Raw genomic sequence first — 26,625 nt, 5'->3', positions numbered from 1 at the left:
TCCAGTTTGATAATCAAACATTTATTTCAATATTTAGACATAGTCAACTCCATAGAATGGTGAAATACAGAGTGTATTTAGAATGTGAAATACAGAGTATGTCTGGTGGTATCATTATACACAATGATTGGAATTCACCCTCTAAATAGGAGCGACTTCTGACTGAGACTTCTGTTTCGTTAGCCACAAAGCTATCCACCAATCACCACATCTGTTCTGAATGTGCACAGGCCAACGTTACAAATGTATAATAAAGCCAACTGACAGTTCGACCATAGAAATAGAATGACTAGATTATATTTCTATACATTTAATTTCTATGCTCTCAACTCTATACAAATACATCCTCAGTCTATTAAACATCAAACATCTTCTTCTGCCAAACATGATTTATTTCTGTAGATATGCTTTCCAAACAACATTTCCTAACAACTGCATGGCAAAGTTACAAATATTGTATTTACAGTGATAGAAATAATTACGAGTTAATCAATTGGTTGATTGATTGAGTAGGTATAAATCAAGGTACCAGCCAAAACTTTCAAAAGGTGTCATATACAAAAAATAAGCCTTTCGATACAGTACATATCAAAATGACCATGCAGATATGACCACAGTTTAAAGCCATCATGGAAGTATACAGGCAAATATAAAACGTTTTCCCCTTAAGCTGTCACCTCCAATATACCCTTCGAGACATAAAAAATATGTATAATATTTATATAATATCAATTCAGTTTCAATGAAAAGAAAAACACACAAAAAAACGTGATTATTGATGGAAATTTTTTACAATATCTTCATTTAATACATCCAGTCTTACGTTCATATTATTGTGTACAGACACAAACAAACTGAATACATTCCTTATCTTGGCAATCCAAATGCAACTGACATATCATGACCACTGTAAAAAGTAGATATCTCTAGTCTCACGTTACTTCATGAGTAGATAGTGTTCTATGAACATAACACTCATGTCAGGGGTCTCAAACTGGTGGCCCACGGGCCACAAACATATTTAATGTGGTCTAACCTTGATTTAACCTGATTGAAGACAAGAGACGAGAACGTGGTCCCCGGCGAAATGGCTTTGAGACCCCTGCTGTATATGTACAGTAAGCTCTTGGCACAGTTTTGTAAAGGTATCAGCGTACTATAATATAAGTACTATACACGCCCTACTTACATTTATAGATTGTTGAATGGTTCTACCTTTGTACACAACAAACTGGATATAAATCATTGATTATTTGTCATTGAACAATTATCTTGTTGAGTGGCAGCATATCACACACATATGGATCACATGTGATAGTTACAGTGCCACTAACTAGTGGTAGTGAAAGTAATGTTATTTTTTCACTTACGTACTTTAGATCAAGGTTGTAATAGTTTTGTTTCTTCATTTTTATTTCTATTGGTTTTGACACTTTTATTTGAAATTCAGTTGAGTTTCAGTTTGTTTTCAGACCTGATTTGTTAGTTTTGATTTAGTTTTAGTTGTATAAAAATATTTATATTTTGTTTTGATATTATTTAGTGCTGGATTCAATCCGTATCGCCAGAGTATCGCCGAAGATCCGCATTAAAATTTAAAGGTCATTTCCGATTGAGCAGACATATACAACGTTTACAGTGAACGCAGTCGCCGCGCCCGCGGGAACGTTGCCTTGAATTGTCAATCACGCTATATAGCGGATCTTCAGCGCTATGGATTTAATAGAGCCCTTAGTTTCAGTTTTAGTGTTAGGGACAGACAGCATGCATGGGAGGCTAGGAGCCATTTGTGTTGCATAGTTTTTTGGGGGGGTGTTTTTTGGGATGTCGTCCTCTTGCAACTGGGAGGCAGTTATACATAAGGTGACTTTTAAGGTCATAGGTTAGTTTTAAATGATTAAATAAAAATATTAGAAATTATTAAATCAATCTCAATTTAAAAAAAGGAATAGCGAAAGATATGGAATAGCAAAACATTCGGTGTTAGGAAACTTTCTCTAGAGTATGTTTACACCCGTGCTTTTTACATTTAGTAGTACTGTACATGTAAGAAGAATCAAATTATCTACCTAGACTATTTTTCCCCCTGTTAGCGAGTGATAGCTAGTGTTGGTGATCGAAGATTATCTACAGTGTCTGTATTGCGAGGATAACGACACTGAGCCTTTTTCTAAAATATTTTATGAGTTGGAGAACAGATCGGGAGGGACCTCAGACCATTCCTCCATACAGAATCTTTCCAGATCCTTGATATTTTCATCTGTGCTTATGGACTGCTTCTTTGTGGATTTTGATGTGTGCTTGGGGTAATTGTCTTGCTGGAAGATCCACTTGTGGCCAAGTTTCAGCATCCTGGCAGAGACAACCAGGTTTTTGGCTAAAATATCCTGGTACTGGGTAAAGTTCATGATGCCGTTAACCTTAACAAGGGCCCCAGGACCAGTGGAAGGAAAATAGCCCCATAACATCAAAGATCCACCACCATATTTTACAGTAGGTATGGGGTTATTTTCTGCTCATGCATTCTCATTTCGACGCCAAACCCACCACTTGTGTGCATGGCCAAAGATATCTATTTTCATGTCATCTGACCAAAGCATCGATTCCAATCCAAGTGCCAATGCCATTTAGCAAAATGTAGGCATTTAGATTTGTTGGATGACATGAAAATAGAGGCACAAATACAGTGGTGTAAAGTACTTAAGTAAAAAATACTTTAAAGTACTACGTAATTCTTTTTTGGGGGTATCTGTACTTTACTTGACTATTTATATATATTTTTTTTACTTCACTACATTCCTAAAATGATGTACTTTTTACTCCACACATTTTCCCTGACACCCAAAAGTACTCGTTACATTTTGAATGCTTAGCAGTACAGGAAAATGTGCCTGGTCATCTCTACGGTCTCTGATCTGGCGGACTCACTAAACACAAATGCTTAGTTTGTAAATTATGTCTGAGTGTTGGAGTGCGCCCCTGGCTATCCATAAATTTAAAATAAAATAAAAAATGGTGCCGTCTGGTTAGCTTAATATAAGGAATTTGAAATTATTTAGACTTTTACTTTTGATACTTAAGTATATTTAAAGCCAAACACTTTCAGACTTCTACTCAAGTTGTATTTTACTGGGTGACTTTCACTTTTACATGAGTCATTTTCTATTAAGTTATCTTTACTTTTACTCAAGTATGACTACAGGGTACTTTTTCCACAACACCAAAATTGTTTTTTTCAAAGTTGCCGGAATTCCACGTGAGTCCACTTACAGTAGTACATTTGTAACAACATAAATATTACAGCTATTCGATCAAATAAGCCTCACACAGCAAATTAGCAATTCAAATGTATTTTGGCCAAATTTGACAGCTACATACAAAAAAATCACCACTTCCTCTGCTTCTGGCTGTATTTTCACATGGACAGATTTTGGGGTAGATTCAAGCCTCTCGCTTCGCCTCTTCCTCTCTGTAGCGATTCACAAGCTAGGCCTATTTGAAACGTCGCCATCTCTTGGACGCATTTACCCACCAGATTCAAACGCTTGAAAATCGCATTGAACACCCAATTTGCTTATAAAAATCTAAAAAAATATAAAACTGGACATAATTCATGATGGTTTATTTTAGTTAGTTTTGGAGTCAAAGATAATAGTTTCAGTATAGTTTTAGTTTTTCAAACAGGTTTGTTAATTATTATATTTTACTAAATAGTTTTTTCATGATTAGTTTTAGTTTCAGTTTTAGTTTACTATAATAAACTTGCTTTTGATACCGATTATGACTCACTTGTTTACTATTCCTCTTGTGGGAGGGAGAGGGATGGTATTGGCATTATACAACCTCTTCTCTCAAGCCTTGTTTATACCTGGCGCTAACATGCGTTCTTTGTACTGATCTTGCCCACACTCTGATTGTGCCCACATTTTCAGAAATGCGTCTAATGTGGTATTACAATGTCTCGAAGGCTGCATTTACACAGGTAGCCCAATTCTGTTCTTTGTTTCACAAATTGGTCTTTTGACAAATCAGATCAGCTCTGAAAAATATCTGATGTGAAAAGCCTAATCCGTCCACTGTGTCTGCATTGGTACCATATTTCCTGGTTCCACCCTGTATGTAAATGATTTGACTGCTATTCTTTCAAAATAATATTTATTTATTTTAAGACACCTATTGATGAGGTAAGTCAATGGTGCCATCTGTCAATGATTTTAAAGGGCGAGATAACGATGATTTAGATGGTTGCACTGTCCACATCTGTCTACACTTGTGTGCCTGACTACCTCTGTGTACCTGACTACCTCTGTGTACCTGACTACCTCTGTGTACCTGACTACCTCTGTGTACCTGACTACCTCTGTGTACCTGACTACCTCTGTGTGCCTGACTACCTCTGTGTGCCTGACTACCTCTGTGTGCCTGACTACCTCTGTGTGCCTGACTACCTCTGTGTGCCTGACTACCTCTGTGTACCTGACTACCTCTGTGTACCTGACTACCTCTGTGTACCTGACTACCTCTGTGTGCCTGACTACCTCTGTGTACCTGACTACCTCTGTGTACCTGACTACCTCCGGACGTGGGCTGAAAGATCTGATCACAATCCAATCACAATGCACAGTCAGAATGTGAACAAGATCAAGAAAGGACGCATGTTAGAACCAGGTATAAACAGGGCTTCAGTCGTGACTCGTACATGGTACATTATAGCCCAAGGGAGACTAATGTATGATTTAATTGAATCTAACAGTACAACCAAAGTCCACAGCACAGGCTTGGCTGTCACATTGTCCAATCTGGAAAATCAACCGGATAATTAGACCCATTAGTGTGCGCATAGCAATGGTTGGGAAGAGAAGCCTCTCCTGAGAGTGGTTTCCATTTTATGGCACTCATCAATAGATACATTACTTGAAAATGAGTTGAGTGCAAAGTAAGTAGCATTCACAACATGTACAGCAGTTATAGATTTTAGTTGAAAAAAAAATGAACATTTTAGTGGACTTCACCATTCAGGTGGCTATATGAGCTGATAGGAAAAAGGTTACTTTATCAAAATGTGAATAACAGCGAATACTTAATAGGACACTTCTTTTAAAGGCAACAAAGGACACAAAGACTCAAAGTCCTTCTTGAATTTCCCATCTTTAAGAAATGTTTTTTTATTAAGGCTCCTAGTAAGCAATTATCTTACATAGTTAACCCACTGCCCCTACTATTCAATTATCTTACATACTGTATCCACTGCCCTTGGTTGTCTATTAATATACAGTATTTGCAGCTGTATACCCCTGTGAGCTAAAAAAAAAAGCACGACATACTGTTTTTCAGAAATCCCAGTTGTAAGAATCCCAGCGTCTGGAGGAAATCCACTCACGACCTTCTGAAAAACCTGGGAATTTTGGGAGAGTTACTGGAATATCGCAACCCCAGTGATAATATTTGGTGATTTCTCAAAACATTGCTCTTTTATAAATCACCTGCCAAATCAATGCATCCCCTTGTAAAGTTCCAAAAACAACAACTTTGAATAAACACATCTCTGGTAAAAATAGACTATCAATAATTAGCAAAAAGCAAATGAGGACATGTGGATATTGTTGGCAGCACAATCAGAGTACTATAAATATGTACAGTACATAGCAAAAAATAGAAACATTTATTTTCACAATTGTCAGGGTACTATATGTATGAAAGTTGTATTATGAAAAGCACCTCTAGAGTTGCTATGCATTTACTATGCAGTTGCTATGCAGTGCAACACACTATGACAATCACATTACACAGGGATATTTATATGCTGAGAAAGAGAACAGATCGTCAATGGAAAAAGCCTACAAAACATAATGTCTATCAACTTTGGGCGCGTTCGTAAATTCACTCTGACTATCTACTCCGATTTCAGAGCACTCTCGTCTGAGTGTGCCAGATCGCAGAATAACTGATGAATTTACGAACGCTCAACACCTGTTGAATACGGCCAGTATCAGTAAACATAGGCAAAAAAGCGCAATTAAATTGTTGCCAGCAGCACAGTTACAGTCACCAACGCTCTGGATAACATAAAAACAGTCTAACCAGCTCCGCTAGTGTGAGTAAAATGGTCAGAGTGAGCTGTTCTCTCATTTATGTCTGGAAGTAGCTAGCAAGCTAGCTAACTTTAGTCAGTTAGCTTGGGTGATTGACTGCCGTTGTGAGGGCAGAACGCTCAGATCAACCCTACTCCTCGGCCAGTGTCCAGTGTGCGCTCTGAACGCTCCGAGAGCGAAACGCTCTAAATTTACAAACGGACAATCTGACAACGCTCTGAATTTACGAACGCACTCAGAGCACTCTCTGGCACTCCAGAGAGAATTTACGAAAGCATCTTTAATAAACAACTTGCACGGTTTATTGCCATCAAAGGCTCTTGCAGGGTGATAACAAATAGTATCAAATTCTAAGTTCAAACCACTATAGCCACTATATAAAAAGAGTTAGAAGTTGTGCTTCTCAAATGGATCAAAGTTAATGTAATGAAATGAGGGTTGAAAAGTGTGCGCAAAATGACCTTGTAGCGATTATCCAGCATCTCCTGCATTCTTAAAGGATTATTGTGTGTGCTATAGTTTCATTTTCTCAAAGAACACACACCAGTAAAGGTAGTCCAGTCCTATCAAACCAGGTCTAACAATAAAACAACTGTGAAAAATGAAGAATTATCATATTATTGAGTAATGGAAAAAACCCTATGTACAGTGGCCTTCCTGGACCAGAAACCCTAAGCTAGCTCTAATGAACTATGACCTTATACAGCCGTTTATGAGCTGAATGTTCTCATTGGTCTTATTGTGGGGTCCAGACTAGATCCAGTGTAGAAGGCCACTCATGGGGGACACAGATAGGACCACCACATGGGCAGTAAGGGGGAATGGTAAGAATAAGTGCTGACTGTGCAGCTGTTCACTCCCTATACGCCAGACCCAGGGTGGGGGGCGGTGTGGGGGAGGTTCCTTTGAAATAGTTCCTGGAGTTGTCCGGACTTGGACCTCTATCCGGGAGCAGGATGATTTTGCCCTTCCTCCGCAGGGTGGACTCCCGACTGGAGGCGATGGAAAGGGTCTCGGAGGCGGCCTCGCTGCCCCCTCCACCTAGTCCCTCCACAGGGGTCACACGGATGGTGGTGATGCCCTGGTGGGGGTGGTGGTGGTGGTGGTGGTAGTGTGGGTGGTGCACGTGGGGGTGACCCCCACCGCCACGCTCGCTGCCAGTGTCCGTGCCCGTCTGACTCATCCTCCCGTCGATGGAGCCGTAGCCGTCCTTGAGCGAGTCGCAGCTCTCCGAGTCGCGGTTGAGGTCGTTGAGCTCAAAGGACTGGCGGATGCTGCCTCGTTGCTCCTGCGGCTTCCACCTCCAGGAGCCACTGCCGTCCGGAGGCTTGATCACAGGCTTGTTTTCCGGGTGGGCCTCCACCCTCACGATGCCCTGGCCGGGCTCCTGGTCTGTCAGGGCCTTGTAATGGATGGAGCCTGTGCAGCTGACCACGCTACCGTCCTCAGAGCTCTTGGGGCTGCCGTGTTGGAGCAGACCCTGCTGCTTGGACACGGTGATGACCTGCATGATGCGCGGCTGGTTAGTTAGGCTGTTAGTCCTGCAGAGGGCGCCCTCTTTGGCCACCTTCAGCCACTTGGAGCGCACGGAGCCTCCCCCGCCAGGGATCCCACCACCGACATAGCTATCCTCCCTGTCCTCGTCATCCTCATCCTCCCTGGTGGAGGTGCTGCTGTTGTGCTCCTGGGTCTCCTCGGGGATGTGGACCAGCTGGGAGGAGCCTGGCCGGGACTGGATGGAGACGCGGGCCCCCGCAGCCAGGCCGCTGCTGCCCCCATTGTGAGGGAGGTGGTTGGACAGCGGCACGATGCTAGCTGCCAGCTTCATGTACTGGGCGGGGATGTGTCCCTGAGCACGGAGCTCCGCCTCCAGGCCCATGGCGGATGGCTCAGAGCTGCACCTCAGCTCCATGGTCCTCTGAGGCGAGGAGGAGGAGGACGTTGAATGGTGGCGTCCCACCACCACCCCACTGTCCATCACCTGAAGAGAGAGCTTGCGGTTCTCGTTCTTGCTCTTCCACTGAGACAGCAGCTGCTTGGAGCGCGTGGAGTCCATGGAGGCGTGGATGCTGGCGTGGCGGCGCGGGACACGGTGCTCCTCGGGGAGCGAGCCGCCGTGCGACCTGGGTAACGTGCTACTGTTAAAGGTCACCAGGCTGTCCTGTTTACACAGGGTGCTTGACGAGGTGATGCACTCCACGTCAGCACTGGCCCTCTTCAGGTTGTTCAGGGAGCTGGACTCGCGGCAGGAGGGGACCCGGGTCAGGAGGGTCGCGGGACGGGCGGCGGTGAGGCTGTCGGTGGTGCTGGCGCTGTTCAGGCTGTTCATGCTGTTGAGGCTGTTGGGCTGCAGGTGGCGCCCTGCGCTCTGGCTGACGTTGGGCACGGTGATGCTCCTGGGGGCCTCGCGGAGCGGGGGAGGCTGGGGCTGCTGTCTGGACGTGTCCCGAGTAGGCTGGAAGTTACCCACTGCATACAGACCCTGAAGGGAGGACAGACCATGACAGCATTCTTTTTAGGTTGAACTACCATCCTGAACTACCTCTATCTACCTATCTATACCTAATATATCTGTATCTACCTATAACTGTCAAAAATTGTCTTTGGCGTCTCTAGACAGACATTAGTACACAATCAAGCATCATTCAGTGAACATATCTAAGACAAAATTTAAAATTTAAAAGCCCAAGCAAGAGCAAAGAGCCATTCGTTCAACATGAGGTCTGCACGATTGTGTCAGTGGATTTGGTATGCCACTGGTCATGTGACATGTCTTAGTCACTGAGTCAGAGATAATGCAGCAGCAAACTGTGTTACTGTCGTGGTAAATTGTCAGTGGCACGATCATAGCCACAAGCACTTCTGATTTAATATTCCTCAATGTGAGGATATTGTGTGGGTGGGGTGTAGGTGGTGTGACATGAATGTTTGTGGGATGTGCATGTCTGTTATTTATACCTGTCCATGATCCAGTACCATGAAAATTCAATATTTTACCGCATATTGCTGAAAAGGATTTGAGCAAATGCACAGTACTGTACAGTATCTTTACCAATCGTAATCATGTTATGTATTTCTGATGCTGCACATTAAGCTAATTCAATGCACATTTAATTTTGGTGACATATCCATTGCCATATAGCCTAATTATAGCCAACAGTATTTAAATAATGTTGAAACATTGACACCCGCATACAATAGAATGAATCATGTTGCTCCAAACTAGTGCATCCTGCTCTGTTCAGCATGCCGGTAATTGGATTTCTGTAACCCCTTTTACAAAAGCACCACAGACTCAACAAACAAGCTAGCAAAACATGCCACTATTCATTACATCCATCAATATACAGACAGACAGTTGCACCTTTTCTTAGAGGCTCCACTCTTAGACAAAACGGTTCCAAAAGGGTTCTTTGGCTGTCCCCGTTCCAGTTAGAACTCTTTTGGGTTACATGTAGAACCCTCGGTGGAAAGAGCTCAACATGGAAACAAAAGGGTTCTACCTGGAACCTAAAAGAGTTCTTCAAAGGTTTCTCCTATGGGAACAGTCGAAGAACTGTTTTAAGTTCTAGATAGCACCTTATTTTTCTAAAAGGCTAGAAGGAGATGAGAGGCTATATCACCTATATCAGAGGTGTGCTCTAGTATTAGAAGGAATGGCTTCAATGAGCTTAATCTTCAGATCAGTGTTCTTCAATCCTGGTCCAGGTGACCCACCGGGTATGCAGGCTTTTGTTCCATCATGATACTAACACACCTAATTCAACTAAATCAATTTGGCCTGTTCTTTCATTTACAAGGTGAATCAGGTGTGTTTACAACATGGACTGGAACAAAAACCTGCACCTCTTGTCGGTATCCAAGACCAGGACTAAAGAGCCTGGTGTGTTCGAAATGGCACATTATTCCCTATATAGTGCACTTCTTTTGATCAGAAAAAGTAGTGCACTTTATTTCATACGCAGCCCAGATCTACAGTCGTCGAGTGTCACCAGTTAGTGTCCCCGGACCAAGACCTAGAAGATCAGTGATCAACTAGAGATCTACTAGAGCATCTCACCAGGTAGACGGCGATCCCTCCTCCGATGAGGAAGCCACAGTAGACGTCGATGGCGTGGTTCTTGAACTGGATGATGCGGGTCAGGCCACAGATGATGCCACCCATGATGAAGGTGAAGACCAGCAGGGGCTTCAGCAGCTTGGAGGAGTCCGTCAACGTAGCGTTGAAGTACATCTGGAGGAGAGAGGAGACTCAGTGTGCCATTACTCAGGCATCCATATTAGGAAGTCGCCAGCTGACAACTGTGGAAGTTTTGTCGGACAACTCACCATACTTACATTCTAAATAGTAGGCATTTTGTGTATGCGAAAAGAGAAACTTTTAAAGTATATGCATTCTTTAAATGCCAGGATGTCATACTCATTTCGGTTAATTATCTAGTAGCATTTTCTGCACACTATAGAGGAAGATGATCGTCTTTTCAGATCCACGTGCGTTTAACACCAGCTGATAATCAGAATATGGGACTCGCTCTACAAAAATGAACGAATGGCCGGTAACAAGCGCGATTGCACATTAGATGATGCCTTCACAGTATAGATGTATTATGTAGTATGCTGTTATTCGTTGCATACTCCATTCAGTTTTATCAAACAGTATTTTCTAAATAGTATGTAGTATGATTACAACACAGTATGCCGTTTTAGTAAGTAGTAGGCAAGACAGATTTCGGACACAGCCAGGGAGTTTTATCTGACAACTGGCGAGTTCCTACTATGGATCCCGTACAGCTAAAAATGCAGCTATCGTCTATAAAGTTATCTAATTACCATATATCCAGTTGCATTAGGGATTCGACAAATTGTTCTTGTTTGTAGAGAGGCCTGGAATCAATACACTATAAAGTAGCTTTTAAGAGGTAGCCCCTTGATTTGCATTACGACTGCGTTCCAATTCAACCATTCCAAGGAAAATTTATGTTTTTGTGGACATTAACAGAGACCGTTCAAACCGAAAAACAGTAATATGGAAAACATTTGTAGAGTAAGAACCATGGTCATCATCCAGTGGATCATCCAGTGGATGAGGACCAGTTAGACTAGACTGCTGTGTGGCAGTAGGCTGAGGAGAAGGATGTGTATGTGTGTACGTCTATGTGTGTGTGTGTGTGTGTGTGTGTGTGTGTGTGTGTGTGTGTGTGTGTGTGTGTGTGTGTGTGTGTGTGTGTGTGTGTGTGTGTGTGTGTGTGTGTGTGTGTGTGTGTGTGTGTATGTGTGCTTGTAGCTGGATTACTTACAGAGACGTAGACAGCAGCGAAGGCGGCCAGAGTGGCATGCTGCGAGGGAAAGGACTTCCTAGAACGACAGGAGAGGGAGACAGTCATTTTTTATCTTCCGCTTGAGAGACGGTGATACAGACTAAAGGGAAATCCACCGTGAAGGGCACAACCCGTGATTGATTTGCCATAGCAATGAGTTGGTTATATTTGCCCCACAAATCACTGACCATATTTTGAGCAGTTTGAGCATAAGCACTGCGAGTTATTGTCACATCCCTAGCCTGAGCTAGCTTGCCACCGAGGAATAAAGTCAACAAACAGCTGTTAATTTACTTTATTAAAAATGACGGCCAATCAGACTTCAGGAGTAGCACATACCTACTGTGCTGTAGCCGTCATTCATCTATGGTCCTCCTCCAGACCCACTTGCCTATTAAAGTATTCCATAGCCTACATCATTTATACAAAACAAAAGCAGCACCCTTAAAGGACTTAAAACATATGCTAATCCTAAGAAAATCAACAATGTTTAATCTGGCAACTGAGGGACCTTCTAACATGGATTACAAAGGGGCCTATCTCCTTGCAGATGTGCACAGGCCTACTTCCCTTCCTGAGAGGCTGGACAGAAACGAAGACACACAGTACAGATTCCGCATATTGAGTAAACAGAAACGGACAGCCTTGGTAAGAGCTGAAAATGATAGCTGTGAAACGCTCAGTTGCCTGGTCTGTGTGTGGGTTCAGGCAGATCTGCCACACATTGCCTGTTTCGTAAGTGCACCGGGATGAACTGAGTGGGCTGTAGGAACAGCATCTCCGGTTCTCCTTGCTCTCTTCTTATTTCTGTACCGGCAGACCGTAGCTAGGACAGCTACATTGTACAGTGAGTCAGACACAGTATTTATTAAGTTAACCCAGCAACTTGGTGGAGAATGGAGACATTAAAATAAAGAAGATTCACCCATTTCTTTATGTTATATTGTATTTGTGCTTCTCTGAGCGATTCCCAGGGTAATTTCATGTTTTCTTGTGTATCTGAGCTACATGTATTGCCGTTCAAGCAGGCCGATATAGCATTTCAAATGGGTGATTATTTCCTTTAAGTGCCTTTAACAAACTAATGTCTCTGAGACTGGTGGTGAGTCACTCCTGAGGTAGAGGCTAGTGTGGGTGTTGTTTAGCAAGCTAGCGCTATTCTTAACATTGCAAATTAGCATTTCGTAACATAGCTTTCCAATGTACAGTATATGAACAACCGATAGATGTACAGTAGGCATGTTGTTGGTTTACTGGCGGGAAAAGGTGTTCGCTGTAATAATGTGTGAAACTTCTGTATATACTACATTGGAGAGATATGCTAATGACCATCTGTGGCAGCCCACTATAGATGACGTTGCGTGCCACTTGCAGAGCACAATTTCAGTGCCTGTGTTTACAAACTCTAGGGTGAAGTTTCTCCTACGTTTCCCCTTCAAATCTAGGATAATGTTCCCCTCCGCCAGTCCTAATCTTTAATTATGATCTAAATGGCAAACATGATCCTAGATCAGCACTCTGACCTGCCAGCGTTGATGATGGCTGGGTCTGCTCCTCCAGAACAGAAGTCCTCTGTGATGAAGGAGCTGTCATCACAGGTCAAGTTGAGCGTGGTGTAATTGGGTTTACACACTGTCAGGAAGTATGGGGCGTGGTAGCCCGTCGACAGCTGGATGATATCAGTGATGAGAGCCGTGAGGCACAGTCCAAATACGTGGACCCCTGGTAGAGTGATGAGGGGGGGGGGGCAGAAAGTGGGAGAACAAGGGAGATATTACTCAGCTAATCACCAAAAGACAAGACAAAACACTATGCAGAAAATGTGGGTGTTCACTACACAGCTGTGTCAGTGTTGTGTGTGTTGTGAAGTTCGATACGCCATTATGTTTTCAAGACGTCACGATTGAGAAAATACCAAAACTTACCAACAAACCGAACAGCACGCCGTATATACGAGTTGAAATTGCAGCCAGCTGCATTGATATTGGCCTCTGTTTTGACCCCAGTCTTTCTCCTAGACAGACAGCAATACAGGATACCTTCTCCTATCATTATCTAAGAAGAGATTCGACAGAAAGGACAGACAGAGGGCGGGTTTAATTAACATAGACCAGGGTTGGGGTCCATCCTAGTTCAGTTTCTGGAAGTTGAATACTTGGACCAAATAATTTATTCATAGGATTGCTCCTGAATTGACTAGAATTTATTAGGTAATGACGCCAACACTGACAGATAATGTATTCATAATCTCAGTTATGAGTTTCCTGTGGATAGCAGCATCTGTTAGTGAAGGAGAGATGGCTAAAGTGAATGCAGGGCTGCTCCACCACCTGAGGCAGCTAAAATAACTACATGCCTGTGAGGCACCTAAAATAATTACCTGCCTCTGAGGCAGCTACACTAACTGGCTGCCTGAGAGGCAGCTACTACAGTCTGACACCTCCCACAGCTCCCAGTGCCATGCTAAGGTAGAGATTGGTTACTACACAGGACCACAGCTGGGACAAACCACAGGACCAGCGTGGGAAACTCCCCACGACAGCTGGCACGTACTATCTCACCTGCGGGGTGAGAAACAAATTATCCTGTTGGGAAACACTGAACATCTGGGTTGAACCATCTAAGCAGCGGGGGGAAATATATCTACTCCATGAGAACAGGTGGGAAACACCATACAATGACAGACTATGAGAAAGAGGAAAACATCAACATGGAGAAAACTCCAGGGGATAACTTCAATTATGTATGAACACATACAGAATGTGAGATGCTCAGAGATGCTTGGGAAAATGGTCACAATGGGGGACCAGCGTGTGTTTCAGGGGAAAGGGGTGTGTCAGCTCCTTCAGCTAGGACTTGAAATCTCCCCATTCTTGCTCCATGTTGCATGCCTTCTCAAACAGCTATAACTGCATATTAATTCACACGTCAAGTCTTCTCTTGAGTTGGGCTCGGGGATGGAACAACTGTTAAACATCTGAGCTTGTGGTTGTTTGTGGGGGAAGGGTAGGGAGAGTGTGTGTATGTGTCCCACATCTGTTGCTAAGAGGTAAGGATGTTAGGAACAGTATAGGATGAATCACAACAATTGTTTCCCAAAAAATAAAATGTTGAAAAAAGTGTAGAGATCTGAATGGTTTCTGAATGCACTGCACATACTGTATTTAAAAGAATATTTGTAAAAAAATATATATGGGGGATTGGAAAGAATGCAGACAATTACTGTACAATGATTGAAGCCACAATCTATTTGCAATACTAAAGCCCCTACAAAAATTATTCAAAATAAATAATAATAATAATGAACACATACACACATTTGTGAATGTGTATGTCTGAAATAATGGAAAAGTGTGTTCAATCTCCAAATCGTAAAAGTAGTAGTAGAAAACAGAATCCTAAAGGGGTGACATTTGTTTTGGCAGAAGAATCACCCATAAAAATGGAATTTTAACAAAGAAGACATTGGACAAAATACACATTTCAAACATAACCAATAAATGATGACACTTGAACCCCTAAAAGCCCAAGGGCAGAACACTTCTAGAACAGTGAGATACATTCATGCTACACAGGCATGCCCTTTGAATAAATGAATATCCGTTGTCAAATTGCTTAAACGTTCTATAACGGTTTACAATTGTCCATTCTAGGAGCAATTACTACAGTATAGCCTATACTGCATAATATAAAAGTGTGCGTTCGGCACAGTAGGAGGAACATGACATTAAATACATAATTGCCTGCATTTACTTTAATGATGAGAGGATCAGCGACTGGGAACAAATTAAATAGGCAGGATTTATAGTCCATCGATAATCTCCTGCTACAGAATATTGATGTTATAGAATCTATATATATGATATATCTCAAACAAGGGGGATAATATGACGCTAATGACTAAAGGAGGGAGATTAGCCATCATAGCGCAAGTTGCTAGAGGTGGACTCATACGCCATTACACTGAAAAGATCTTTGTATGCTTTTGTATTATATGGCCGTCTTGTAGTTTTTGTGTACAATACTGTATAGTGACCTATTTCTTAAAGAGAATAACAGTACAAGTCACAGCTTAGTGTCTGAACCATATTCCTTTGGACTGCAAAGCCAGTAACATAGTCCAATAAATGTAGTCATATAGCTAAAGTAGAAGAAAGCTAAATAGACAAACTAAGTGTAGATTCCTCTGTGTGTTTCCACCTCGAGACCAACTCATGCAAGCATTAAAAAACACAAGAAAACCCTTCAGTGGAAAGCTGTTGTATAAAAACCATAAATGGTTTTAGCAGGTGAATTTCAGCTATAACAATATTTGGCCTTATCGTGGCTATGCTTTATCATAACCAACTGTCATTCTAAGCACCCTAAGGGACACCTGTTAAATAGAACATGCAGTAGGCTACTAAAGGGCTTCTACAAAAAAAATTCAACACACGACCCGAGAGATTTCTGTCTCAGGTCTGTCTGTTTGTCTGTCTGGCTGTGTTGATGTTCAGTCAGTGGCCCTATGTGGGTAACAGTCCAATAGAAGCTGACAGCGCCAGCCAAACTGTATGGGTCTGAGAGACAAAGCATGACACTGCAAGAAGCACAACCCCGCAGGTTGCCTAGGTGATAACAGCCGAAAGAGAGAAAGAGATTGTGTCGCCGAGCGAGACGCTCTCAGAGGAATTTTTGCTGAGGAGCATAGAGAGAGCAGCAGCAGAGTGATGCTGAAAATTGTATGAATATAACGCGCCAAATGAATGTCGAATTATGACAATTATTAACCAGAAAAATCTGAAGATGTTTTGGAACGTGTAGGCCAACACTTTCCATAAAAGGTCCATGGGAAACTGTACGCAGACACCTTCAGGCCTGTTGTTTTCTCACATTAGCAGTATCTAATATAGAGAAGAGACGATAGATAGAACACCATAGATGTTACCTTTATGGAAGAGACTATTACAAAACCAAGACCTTTAGCAAAATGATGGCACTTGAACCCCTACAAGCCCAAAGCCAGAACACCTTTGGAAGAGTTAGATATTACATATTAAAACAATGAAAACCTGTTCTTTACTAGACCCTAAAGGTAAATCCACTGTAAAGGGGAAAAAAAACCTAGGGAGTGTACACTTCTGGGTGAGTGAACCCTTAGAAGTGATCCTACAGCCCAGGAGTGAATTCATCTGCATGAGTAAACACATTGTGACATACCATTGGGAGAAAACCCTTCTGATATAATATATCTAGGTAAATGAGCATGCTAAGATATGAAAAGGCAAACCTTTTTGAAGTGAACCCCAGACAGGGTGAGTAAGCCCTTTGGATTCTCCCTGAACTCTCATTCAGCATGAATAAACCATATGTGACTACTGAAATGTGGATGAACCCTTAGGAGGGAACACACTGAGATTAAGGGCATGCTGGCCGTGAGTAAGCCCTTAGAAATGAAACATGAAGAGTGAATTTAGCTGACAATCTGAATATGGAACCCTTAGAGGGGGACTAAGCACACACACAGTGAGTAAATCAGGACGGAGTGAGTTTTCCAGCACAGGCCCTAAACCCTAAGAAGTTATCCCCTAAGAATACATTTGGTAGAACACTGTGAGTTCAGCTAACACCGGAATGAAAGTAAACTGAAGAGCACACTGATGCTACTAGCTTGGTCCCAGATCTGATAGTACTGTCTTTCCAACTCCTATGGTCATTGTTTGGCGTGACTAGCAGTAGGTAAGACACCAAAAACATATCTGGAACCAGGCTATGATGCTACATCCTTCAGGCAACCAATAGGGAGCTAGGGAATGAGGTTTGTGGTTATACTGACCGTAGCTGTAGGTCCAGCGAAGGCCAGGCTGAAGAGCATGAGGAAAGGGATGACTTCCTCAGCGGGCTTGATGTAGGGCATGCTCAGACTGCGGTCATTGCAGCTGTAACCCAACCGCACCGGTTTGAACACGTCGGTCAGCTCCAGGAAATACAGGCTGACCACAGAGGAGGCCATGATCGGGAGCTGGAGGGAGAGAGTGTGGGGAGGGAGGGAGAGAGGGGGAATGGTAGGGAAGACAGAGAGAGAGAGATGAGGTTGAGAGGAGGATAGAGGAAGACAGAAAGAGAAAGAGGGAGATAAAGCAGAGGAGGGCGATAGACAGATGTTTGAGAAAGAAAGGAGAGAGAGAAATGAGAGACAGAGAGGGGGAAAAGGTTAGAAGCTGTCATGATAACATATGGCAAGCAGCAGACAGAAAGCAAACTACTATAAGAGCCCTGTCGGACAAGCCATCCAAAATACAACCCACTATTCTTCAAAATGACATCCTTCCTGAGCACTGAGATTTTAGCCTTTTAAACAGCAATGCTCTTCCAGACAGGCCCACAAAGGAGCCACTGTTTCCGTTTAACGACTTAATTTAGCAAACTAAGAAACATAGAGAATACAATGATAACTGGTTTGATATTAAACACTATTGTGCTAAGAGTGATTGGATCCCAACAGAATTCCACAGTCTTAAGAGCTTTACCGCCTAGCACTTGTTGATAACCATCTGTTACCCAAGCACAACAACACTGTGGGCCACACCGCATAGTGCACACAGAACCAAAACAACAACATGAACTGAACACGGAGAACACAAAACGAGTGGTTGATGAAAGCACAGTGATTACATAGGGTAGATTTCCCATTACTTCTCCCTTTATAGTTCACTCCACTTCAGAAAAACCCAAGTGCTCTGTGAGAACTTGGTTTCCACAGAAATCACACAGGCAGTTTCCATATACCTCTTGCAATGGGGACGACACATTACTACAACAGCAACAGAATGGCATAGCACGCAGTCTGCTGAAGATGCGTAAGGACTATTGATGAGAAAAATATGGAAGCGTAACATTTCAAGGGAAAATACATTTGAAGGGAAATGTTTCTCTTTTTGCAGCTGACCAAAGGCATCTTCAGTGGTTGTGATGGCATTTACAGATCTAACACCAGTGAGAGCAACCATTCTCTGTTGGTGGGGGTGGACGTATTACTGTAGTAGGAGGGACTCTTATGAATACACGTACGGTGTCCCCCCCGCGGGGCGGTTGAGCTAATGTAGGCTAATGTGATTAGCATGAGGTTGTAAGTAACAAGAAATGGACACAGAGCTATGAGGTTGGGGTTTTCTTGACCAACTAGAAGATTGTGCCCTAGTTACAGTCTAAGATATCACCAGGGCCCAGATTTAAGGTCACATAGTCATGCAAAGGTTACATAGTAAGGAAAAACTCCACTCCCCTATCGCTCATGTGAGTTTCTCCAGCTTCAAGCATTGAATGAGCTCTAATTCAAGTAATTTACACTTCTTCAAAAATGAAGGATTCTAGCTTTTATATCTCAAATATTTTTTATTGCGCTCCTACATTTCTTTGCATGCCCCTACATTTTTCAACTTAGGCGCACGCATGCTCCTTGTAAAAACGTTCACCGTAGAGCCCTGGCTACTATTACTAATCCAACCAAAACCACAATTTCTACCTTCGATTTATGCTCATTAATAATAACCGGACATGACAATGACGTCAAAATCATCCGATACTCATCGACAGTGGATTTAGAAAGCAAAGTACCTGTTCCAGGCGACGTGGTCCTGTGAAAAAGTTAAGTTAGGAGTCAGCTGTTTTATTTACTGCAAGATTATAGTGGTAGGCAGTCAACTTGATATTTCACAAAGCGGATGCTAGAAAATAAGAAAAGCCAGAATAACTGTCTAGTAAACACTTCACAGTGCCCTACAGCTGCTTTACCTTAAAGCTGCACACATAACTAGCATTATTACTATCGCAGACAGACACGCAGATACATTTCTAGCAGTCTACCCTTTTCCTCCAGCCCTTGAAGGTCTGAAACGAACTGTCAAAAATGTATCCTAGTTGGTAACTCTCCTACCTGGAACGGGTCATACCAACTCACTTCTACAGAGGTGACATTATCTTTCTGAAATACATCACAGTATTTACACTCCTAATAATAGAATAGAACCATACGTCCATACAATCCCTAAGCCCGAAACAATACAGAGGCCGTACATTTACATACTCAACAGAGAGAAACTAAACCCCTGCTCCAAAATGTGGCACCACCACACTAGGCAATGTGAATGGTCACCCAATGTGGCACGTTGCCTCCCCCTAGCACCGGAAGCACACGTCGGACATGGGGGAAACAACGTCACAATTACCGTCTCTAAACGGTTGCTGCAAGCTCACGTTTCGAGTTTCAATTGATAATTCCATTGGTAAACAGGCCATGATGATTGAAAGGGGTCTAAGTCCCCAAATCCCACTTGATGTCTGAGGATGAGTTGAGGTGACTGGGAATGCAGCAGTCTCTTGGATGGGTTCACAATGTGATTCATGATACCCAGCCTCCTACTCTCCTGTTCAGACAACCACTACCTAAGTGATCTACAATAGGGATCATTCCTTAGAACATTTCTTCCTGTCAACATTCTAATGTGGTATTCAGTGAATACTTGCTTTAGCTCCTGTTATTTTTCTATCACTCTAGTATACAGTAATTGTTGTATGATTTCACAAAATTGCTGCATGTAAAAAAATAAATATATATATGTGGCCTCCTGAGTGGCGCAGCGATTTAAGGCACTGAATTTCAGTCCTAGAGGGGTCTCCGGGTTCGATCCAAGGCTGTGTTGCGACCGGGAGACCCATGAGGCGGTGCACAATTGGCCCAGCGTCATCCGGGTTAGGGGGGGTTTGGCCGGCCCGGGATGTACTTGTCCCATTGCGCTCTAGCGACTCCTTGTGGCGGGCCGGGCGCATGCACGCTGACTTCGGTCACCAGTTGTACGGTGTTTCCTCCGAAACATTGGTGCAGCTGGGTTCCGGGTTAAACGAGCAGTGTGTCAGTGTGGCTTGGCAGGGTTGTGTTTCGGAGGACGCATGGATCTCGACCTTTGTCTCTCCCGAGTCCGTTCGGGAGTTGCAGCGATGGGACAAAATTGTAACTACAAACTGGGGAGAAAAAGGGGTAAAAAAAAATACAATAAAAAATGTATATATATCTAAAGTGAGTAATTTATAACTTTTAATGATAGCTAAATGCGGACCATGTAAACTAAGAACTGTGAAACGTTTCTTAAACCATCTGCTTGTGTGTGAGACGTTATTGACATGACAGTATAACCAAACAAACACAGAAGCACGGTGAATGAAGCTGCACATTACTTCAAACACAACAATGGCGACTTATATTAGTTCAATTACTTTGCAATGTACTAAATATTGGGGAAACGCTGCAGCATAATACGTAGCTTAACGTTAGTAATAAATAGGTAGAGTAGATGGACGCAAGGCAAGCTGCGTCGTCACAGGACCATTAAAGCAACCGAGCCTCTTCCATAACATGAATGATGACGAAGGAGAGATATAGAGTAGACCTATAAGCCACAGTGCCACAATTTCTACCGTATTGTTCATCACAATCCAATCCATCCACATGCATTAATTTCCAAAGCATCTTACATTTGCCTAAAAACTATGGGTAAAAAGCTAATCGCAAACAAACACCTTAGGAGCTGTGCTGCCTGGTTGCCCACCATACTGATAGCACTTTGCAACCTCATGCTAGTCTAATATGAGCTTACCATGCAAGTCTGTTCCTGCATCTGTTCGATTACTGGAATCCAGGATCTGTGTAGGCTCTCTGCTCGTTTTGATGCCACCAGTTAATTGACTAATTGAGCTCCATAAAGAACTTAACTAAATGATGATCTGCACGATTATCTTGCCTGCCCTTAAGCTATCGTAAAGGAACATTAATGTAAATCGGCTGAAGGAGGGGCAGTGGGTTGTTCCCCACCCAAGGGCAAATTTAAAAAATGCAGTGTCACATTGAATATTTATGTTAGAATAATACAGTTTCCCCGGTTGAGCGACCAATGGTTTATCAGCCACATTTTTCTTTCCTTACAGTAGCTCTGAATAAATAGTCACCATACCTTTTACCAACATATTATACATCAATTGAGTTTGTGGATTCCACTTTTCATGTTTCCACTTTTCATAATGATTTTGTTGTTGTTGTTGTTGTGGAGTTAGAACTTTTTGTTTTTCATTGGATATTCCCTTCCATTCAATCCCATGGTAGAGATAGAACTTTTTGTTTTTCATTGGATATTCCCTTCCATTCAATCCCATGGTAGAGATAGAACTTTTAGTTTTTCATTGGATATTCCCTTCCATTCAATCCCATGGTAGAGCAGGCTGGGCCACCGGGGCAGTGATTTAAGTCCCATGGTGTGACACTTTTGTATTACAATGATCACTCATACTCTCTCTCTCTCTTACCCAGGGAAATCCTTCTTGTTGATGTCACACATAGACAAGAGTTAGCCTTTCTTCATATCCTGTTGAGGTTCTTTATGCTTACTCAAGCATAGTAAACAGTCGACATCAGCTAAAGAGAAATGAACAGAGGAAGAAATAGAGGCTGGAGCAGAGAACTCTCTATGGTGCTAAAATGAGATACTGTGTACCACCGTGTGGTTCTCCATTTTCTTTACTCTTATCTTATTTTCTCCTCACCTTTCCACTGACTTTTTACTGATATCAGACATGTTGGGCATTTATAGGGATGGAGAAGGCACCCAAATTTGGCCAAAACTAGCATTGCCATCCACACCAGTCACTGCTTCCAAGAATGGTATGGAATGGTACAGAATGGAATGAACTATTGAACTAACCTAACGTAGCAGGCAGAAAAGACACGCACGAAACTAGATCCCCTACATCCCTCAAACTCAACTCTGGACCTCGAAGCCAGTTCCACTGCATTTCTTTCATTGTCCCCCTCTACTCAGGGACTGATGTAGACCTGGGACACCAGGCGGGTGCAATAAATGATCAGGAAGAACAGAAAACCAGCAGGCTCTGGACCTCAAAGGGTAAGATTTTAATACCCCTGCCTTAAATACTGGTCTTGACCAGAAGAAGAAATAACTGTTGGGGGAGGTTCTCTTGTGCACTGTTCAATGAATCCAGGAAATGTGGAGGAGTTAAGATGGAGTGTCGCTTTGTTAACGTCCAAAAGCGGAACTCCACAGGCTCCCTTTCCATTTCCCCTGAAAACCGGTCCATCCAGTTGTTGGGGACTCGGCAGAGGCTACTATTGAACTAAAGCCAGCTCTGTTATGAGTTGGATCGTTAAAGGTCCAATGCAGACGTTTTTATCTCAATATCAAATCTTTTCCGGGTAACAATTCAGTACCTTACTGTGATTGCTTTCAATCATAATGGTCAATAAGAAACAAAAATAGCTTCTTGGTAAAGAGCAATTTCTCAATCAAAAATGTTGCTAGGACTGTCTGGGAGTGGTCTGAGTGGGGAGGGAAAAACTGAAAACTAGCTGTTATTGGCAGAGAGGTTTGGAACTTCCTTTCTTAAAGGTCTATTAACATAATGTCAATATTATTTACCATCAGGTGATGTCACCAGACAGGCCAAAACTCCACCCAACCAAAACAGGCTGACATTTCAGGCGGTCTTTTTAAACAGCTCTAATGCCAACATCAGTGCTTTCAGCCTGCACGGGCCACATATTCTCCAATCCAGACATACACTGAGTAGACCAAACATTACGAAGACCTTCTTAATATGGAGTTGTGGCCAGTTAAAGTCAGAGCCACATCCAACTCACAAGTTAGCAGGATATTTATGTTGTTCATCCTCAACTCATATCTGTAGGGCTTATTTTTCCAATAGTGACTAAAACCAAAGAAGTCAGTGTTGACTTCCATCTTCTTGACGGGCAAAGTGAAGAGCACCTCTGCATCTCAACGACATGTTTGCATTTAGAAGCCCCATGAGAAAGCTTGTTCAACTTAATATGGGGATCTAGCCCTCTCCAATGTGTACATTCAAGAACCAGGCCATATAGCCTACTATTGGGGGAAAACGTGACCAAAGGAGTCTATCCTCACCTCTTCTATCACCGTCTGGTTTGGGTCTGTGTCTACCTGCTGCAAGGGAAAACTGCAGTGCATCGTCTGGTCTGTGGAGGTCACCGGTTGTCACCTGCCTTCCATCAAGGACCTGCTCGCCTCCAGGACAAGTAAGCGTGCAGATAAGGTCATCGCCGACACTGCCCACCCCGGACACCCCATCTCTCAAAGACTCATGAGCAAAACCGCCCGCCACCTGAACAGTTTCTTCCATGCTGTGGCCCTCATCAACCGACCATCAGGGTCATAGGGATTAAGTGACTTTGCATTGGGCCGATTACTGCACCTTGTCATCAATGACCTCGAATACCAATCTGCACTCTATTGCAATGGCCCAACACTGTATACTGTATTCGCCACGGCAACATCCATCCCTCTGCTAATATAGATAAGATATATAGATCTGTAAATTGTATATTCCCCCTGTAATCAGCCTATAATACACTCTAGAGTTTTATGTTTTATGGTTAGTGTTCCGATATTGTATATTCTGTATGATGTCTATGCGGATTCTGATTCTGAAATCCATTATTTCAAAGACCAACCTGATGATCTTTTCAGGTAACCATCTATAGTTAATCGTCAATCGATCTATAATGAATGGAAAACATGGCCTACATATTTGGTGGAGCGTCATTAAACCCACTGTAATGCTTTGTAACTACATAGCAGTCTTCAGCGTCATGGAGAACTCCCAGATTCAGCACAGGCCATTACTACCGTTCTATCGATTAGGCCTCTAATTACACAAAATGCAAATTAATGAATCAATCCTTGGCTACATGAATATTTGACATAGGTGTAACAGGCTGTTTAAAACAGTAGGCCTGCATAAACTAGCATGGCATATTAATATTCATGATTTCCAGTTTCATCATTCATCATTCATGATCCCTGCGTGGGAGAAAACAAACAAGGCTAAACATGTTTAATTCTTTGAGTCATTTTTGCATAGTCCAACTCGTTTTTATGAACATTCTCTAAATGATGTGGGTGTTGAGTTATATGAGCAATGAAACAGATATGAAACAAGAGTGATGTGACTATTCAGATGAGAGTGAAATTATTTATTATTTATCATGTTCAACACTTCAGTTGATTGGCTACTGTATGAATCTGTTATATGACACATGACAGAAAGACATGAAGATAGCCCCTACCGCGAGCTCGTTAACCTTGAATAAGTAGTTTTAGGGCAGCCTCATCATTCATCCTAGCCTTCAACGTGACTGCCATACCAATACACAGTGCCGTGACTGCCACACATTCTGCGCGGCTACCTGTAGGCAATGTGGTGTTGTGCATAAAATATGATACAGCTGTATTTCGTTACATTTCCGCGGTCAGTCACCGCATATTCATTCAAAACACATTGTTTCTCTCGGCTACTCCAGCGCCAGCGGTTCAATGCGCATTGGAGCTCTCGCGGAATGGTAAAACTCACCTACCTCAACGAAATAGAAACAAGGCAGCAAGGTAACGCTGTCTTTGGTCACCTTCCCTTTTAATCTCTCTTTGGCAGACATGATGAACCTCCTGTCTCTCCTTTGAGAGGCCGGAGACAGAGAGTTGTATTTAATTCCGCCCGTAATTTTGGCAATGTAAGAGATTACGCTTCTGTAGCTGGTGGTTTCAGCTTCATCGCCAAGTGTCGCGCTTGTGTTGAATGAACGGCTCCAATGCAGCCAGTCACTCGCGCACCAAATCACTATCGAAGCAAACCGCAAAACCGAATGGTAAAATAAAAATGGTGTGCGTATTTAGATATCTAGTGGGAAAACCATGATCCAAATATTGCATTGTATTCCTTGAGAGTATTGTGCAGGTGACAACAACGACGTGCAACGAGAAGGAAAATGCAAAAAGATCGATTTAAGTGACGTCAGAACAAGTGTGCTAAAAACCTATTTTTCACACGGGTGGCACGCATGGGAGTACGCGCACACCCGAATGAATACACGGTGCATTGAAAGTGTGTGTATGTGCTACACTCATTGTTAATTTCCATGTAAACATTTGTCATTGAACACAAAATACATGTAATCATTGCAGAGGGGAATTGAGGCAGAATTGCATATCAAGGCTACTGGTAATAGATAGATCACCTAAGCCTTTTATGCATATTTTGCTATAGTAGCCTAAGGGTCTTGAACAGAGAGATTCAAGCAGACAGACAGACAGATAGAGGACAGACCGACAGACACATACAAATACCCACCTCTAACCTCATTGCTGTACAACACAAAAACATCCTCAACTTTCCTTGTGTGTTTCCTTTTATGCAGAATGCTTTCCAATCCATTCACTTTAGCTGGTTTCCGCTTGTTTGTTATTCCACACAAGATCTTTGGGTGAGAGATTCCTGACATCTTCCATTTCTTATGCCAATTTAGTGAATACTGGGGCAGTTAGCTGAATTGTGCCACTAAGCATGGGGTTTAAACCCTCAGTTCCAGCTTTGTTAACTCCTTCATGTGGTCAGTAAATTCTAATACTTTTCTTACCATTTTATTTTTTGTTTCAATTTGTTCTTATGTGGTGGTTGTGGTGACAGTTGTATCATGGTATTGTTGTAAGTGTAATTTCAGCTTTATTCAGGAAGTCACTCCAAGTAAATGTTTGTTTTCCTCACCCTTCAATGTAAACACCAGACATTCTAATGTTATTACAGTTATTACAACAGATGTATGCAAACGAAAAGGGCAACAAACAACCAAATTTGAACTCTTTCTTCAATGACTTTAGATATCAGATTCAAAACTGATTAACCAAGGCCATAGTCTTAGAAAATGTTTGGGGTGGGATGTGTTTCACCTCAGGTGTCCACAATTCGGAGCTGGTAACTTCCGCCATCTAGTGTTAGAGCTTGAATATTACAATAAAAGGGAAGGTTGCGTCACAATTGTTTGAAACAGCCTCCTTTCCTCACTACCTTAGTAACGTCCCTTGATGACCAATTATTTGAAACAACCTGATAAATATTGCCCTGAGACGTGTGTTGACCAGGAAAAACTCTTGATCCTTATGATAAACTACAAATACTCCCGAGCACCCTGAGTTGTTCATGGTCAAGTCACATGGTGTGGAAAAATCCAGGGGCCCTAACTAAAAGTTATTATATAAGATAAATTCCAGTCTTTTCAACTGTCAGTGATTAGATAGTAAATAGTGTTATTAAATGGTATTGGAACATTGCCAATGGTGTGCTGTTAAACATGCAAGGCCCTT

The 26,625-nt window shown here is 42.5% G+C and overlaps 1 protein-coding gene across 1 annotated transcript; it reads right to left on the bottom strand.

The window, feature by feature from the left end:
* On the bottom strand, positions 1-25,289 carry LOC139550973 (phospholipid phosphatase-related protein type 4-like). Its single transcript, XM_071362281.1, has 7 exons — positions 24,846-25,289; positions 17,226-17,411; positions 13,336-13,465; positions 12,934-13,132; positions 11,390-11,447; positions 10,153-10,326; positions 1-8,574 (listed from the first exon to the last, which is right to left on the bottom strand). The coding sequence occupies exons 1-7, from the start codon at positions 24,921-24,923 to the stop codon at positions 6,946-6,948; spliced, it is 2,454 nt and encodes an 817-aa protein (XP_071218382.1). The 5' UTR covers positions 24,924-25,289; the 3' UTR covers positions 1-6,945.
* Between the last annotated feature and the right edge of the window lie 1,336 nt (positions 25,290-26,625).

Source organism: Salvelinus alpinus, chromosome 23, assembly GCF_045679555.1.
Source record: "Salvelinus alpinus chromosome 23, SLU_Salpinus.1, whole genome shotgun sequence".
Taxonomy (NCBI): domain Eukaryota; kingdom Metazoa; phylum Chordata; class Actinopteri; order Salmoniformes; family Salmonidae; genus Salvelinus; species Salvelinus alpinus.
The sequence above is the reverse complement of the archived record's forward strand: the minus strand, read 5'-3'. Positions and strand labels throughout refer to the sequence as shown.

Coding starts and splice junctions, on each gene's coding strand:
- LOC139550973 (XM_071362281.1), bottom strand. CDS start 24,923: ATGTCTGCCAAAGAGAGATTAAAAGGGAAGGTGACCAAAGACAGCGTT. Junction 11,448..12,933: donor GCCATCATCAACGCTGGCAG/GTCAGAGTGCTG, acceptor CTGTCGTTCTAG/GAAGTCCTTTCCCTCGCAGC. Junction 8,575..10,152: donor GAGGGATCGCCGTCTACCTG/GTGAGATGCTCT, acceptor TCCTCCCTTCAG/GGTCTGTATGCAGTGGGTAA.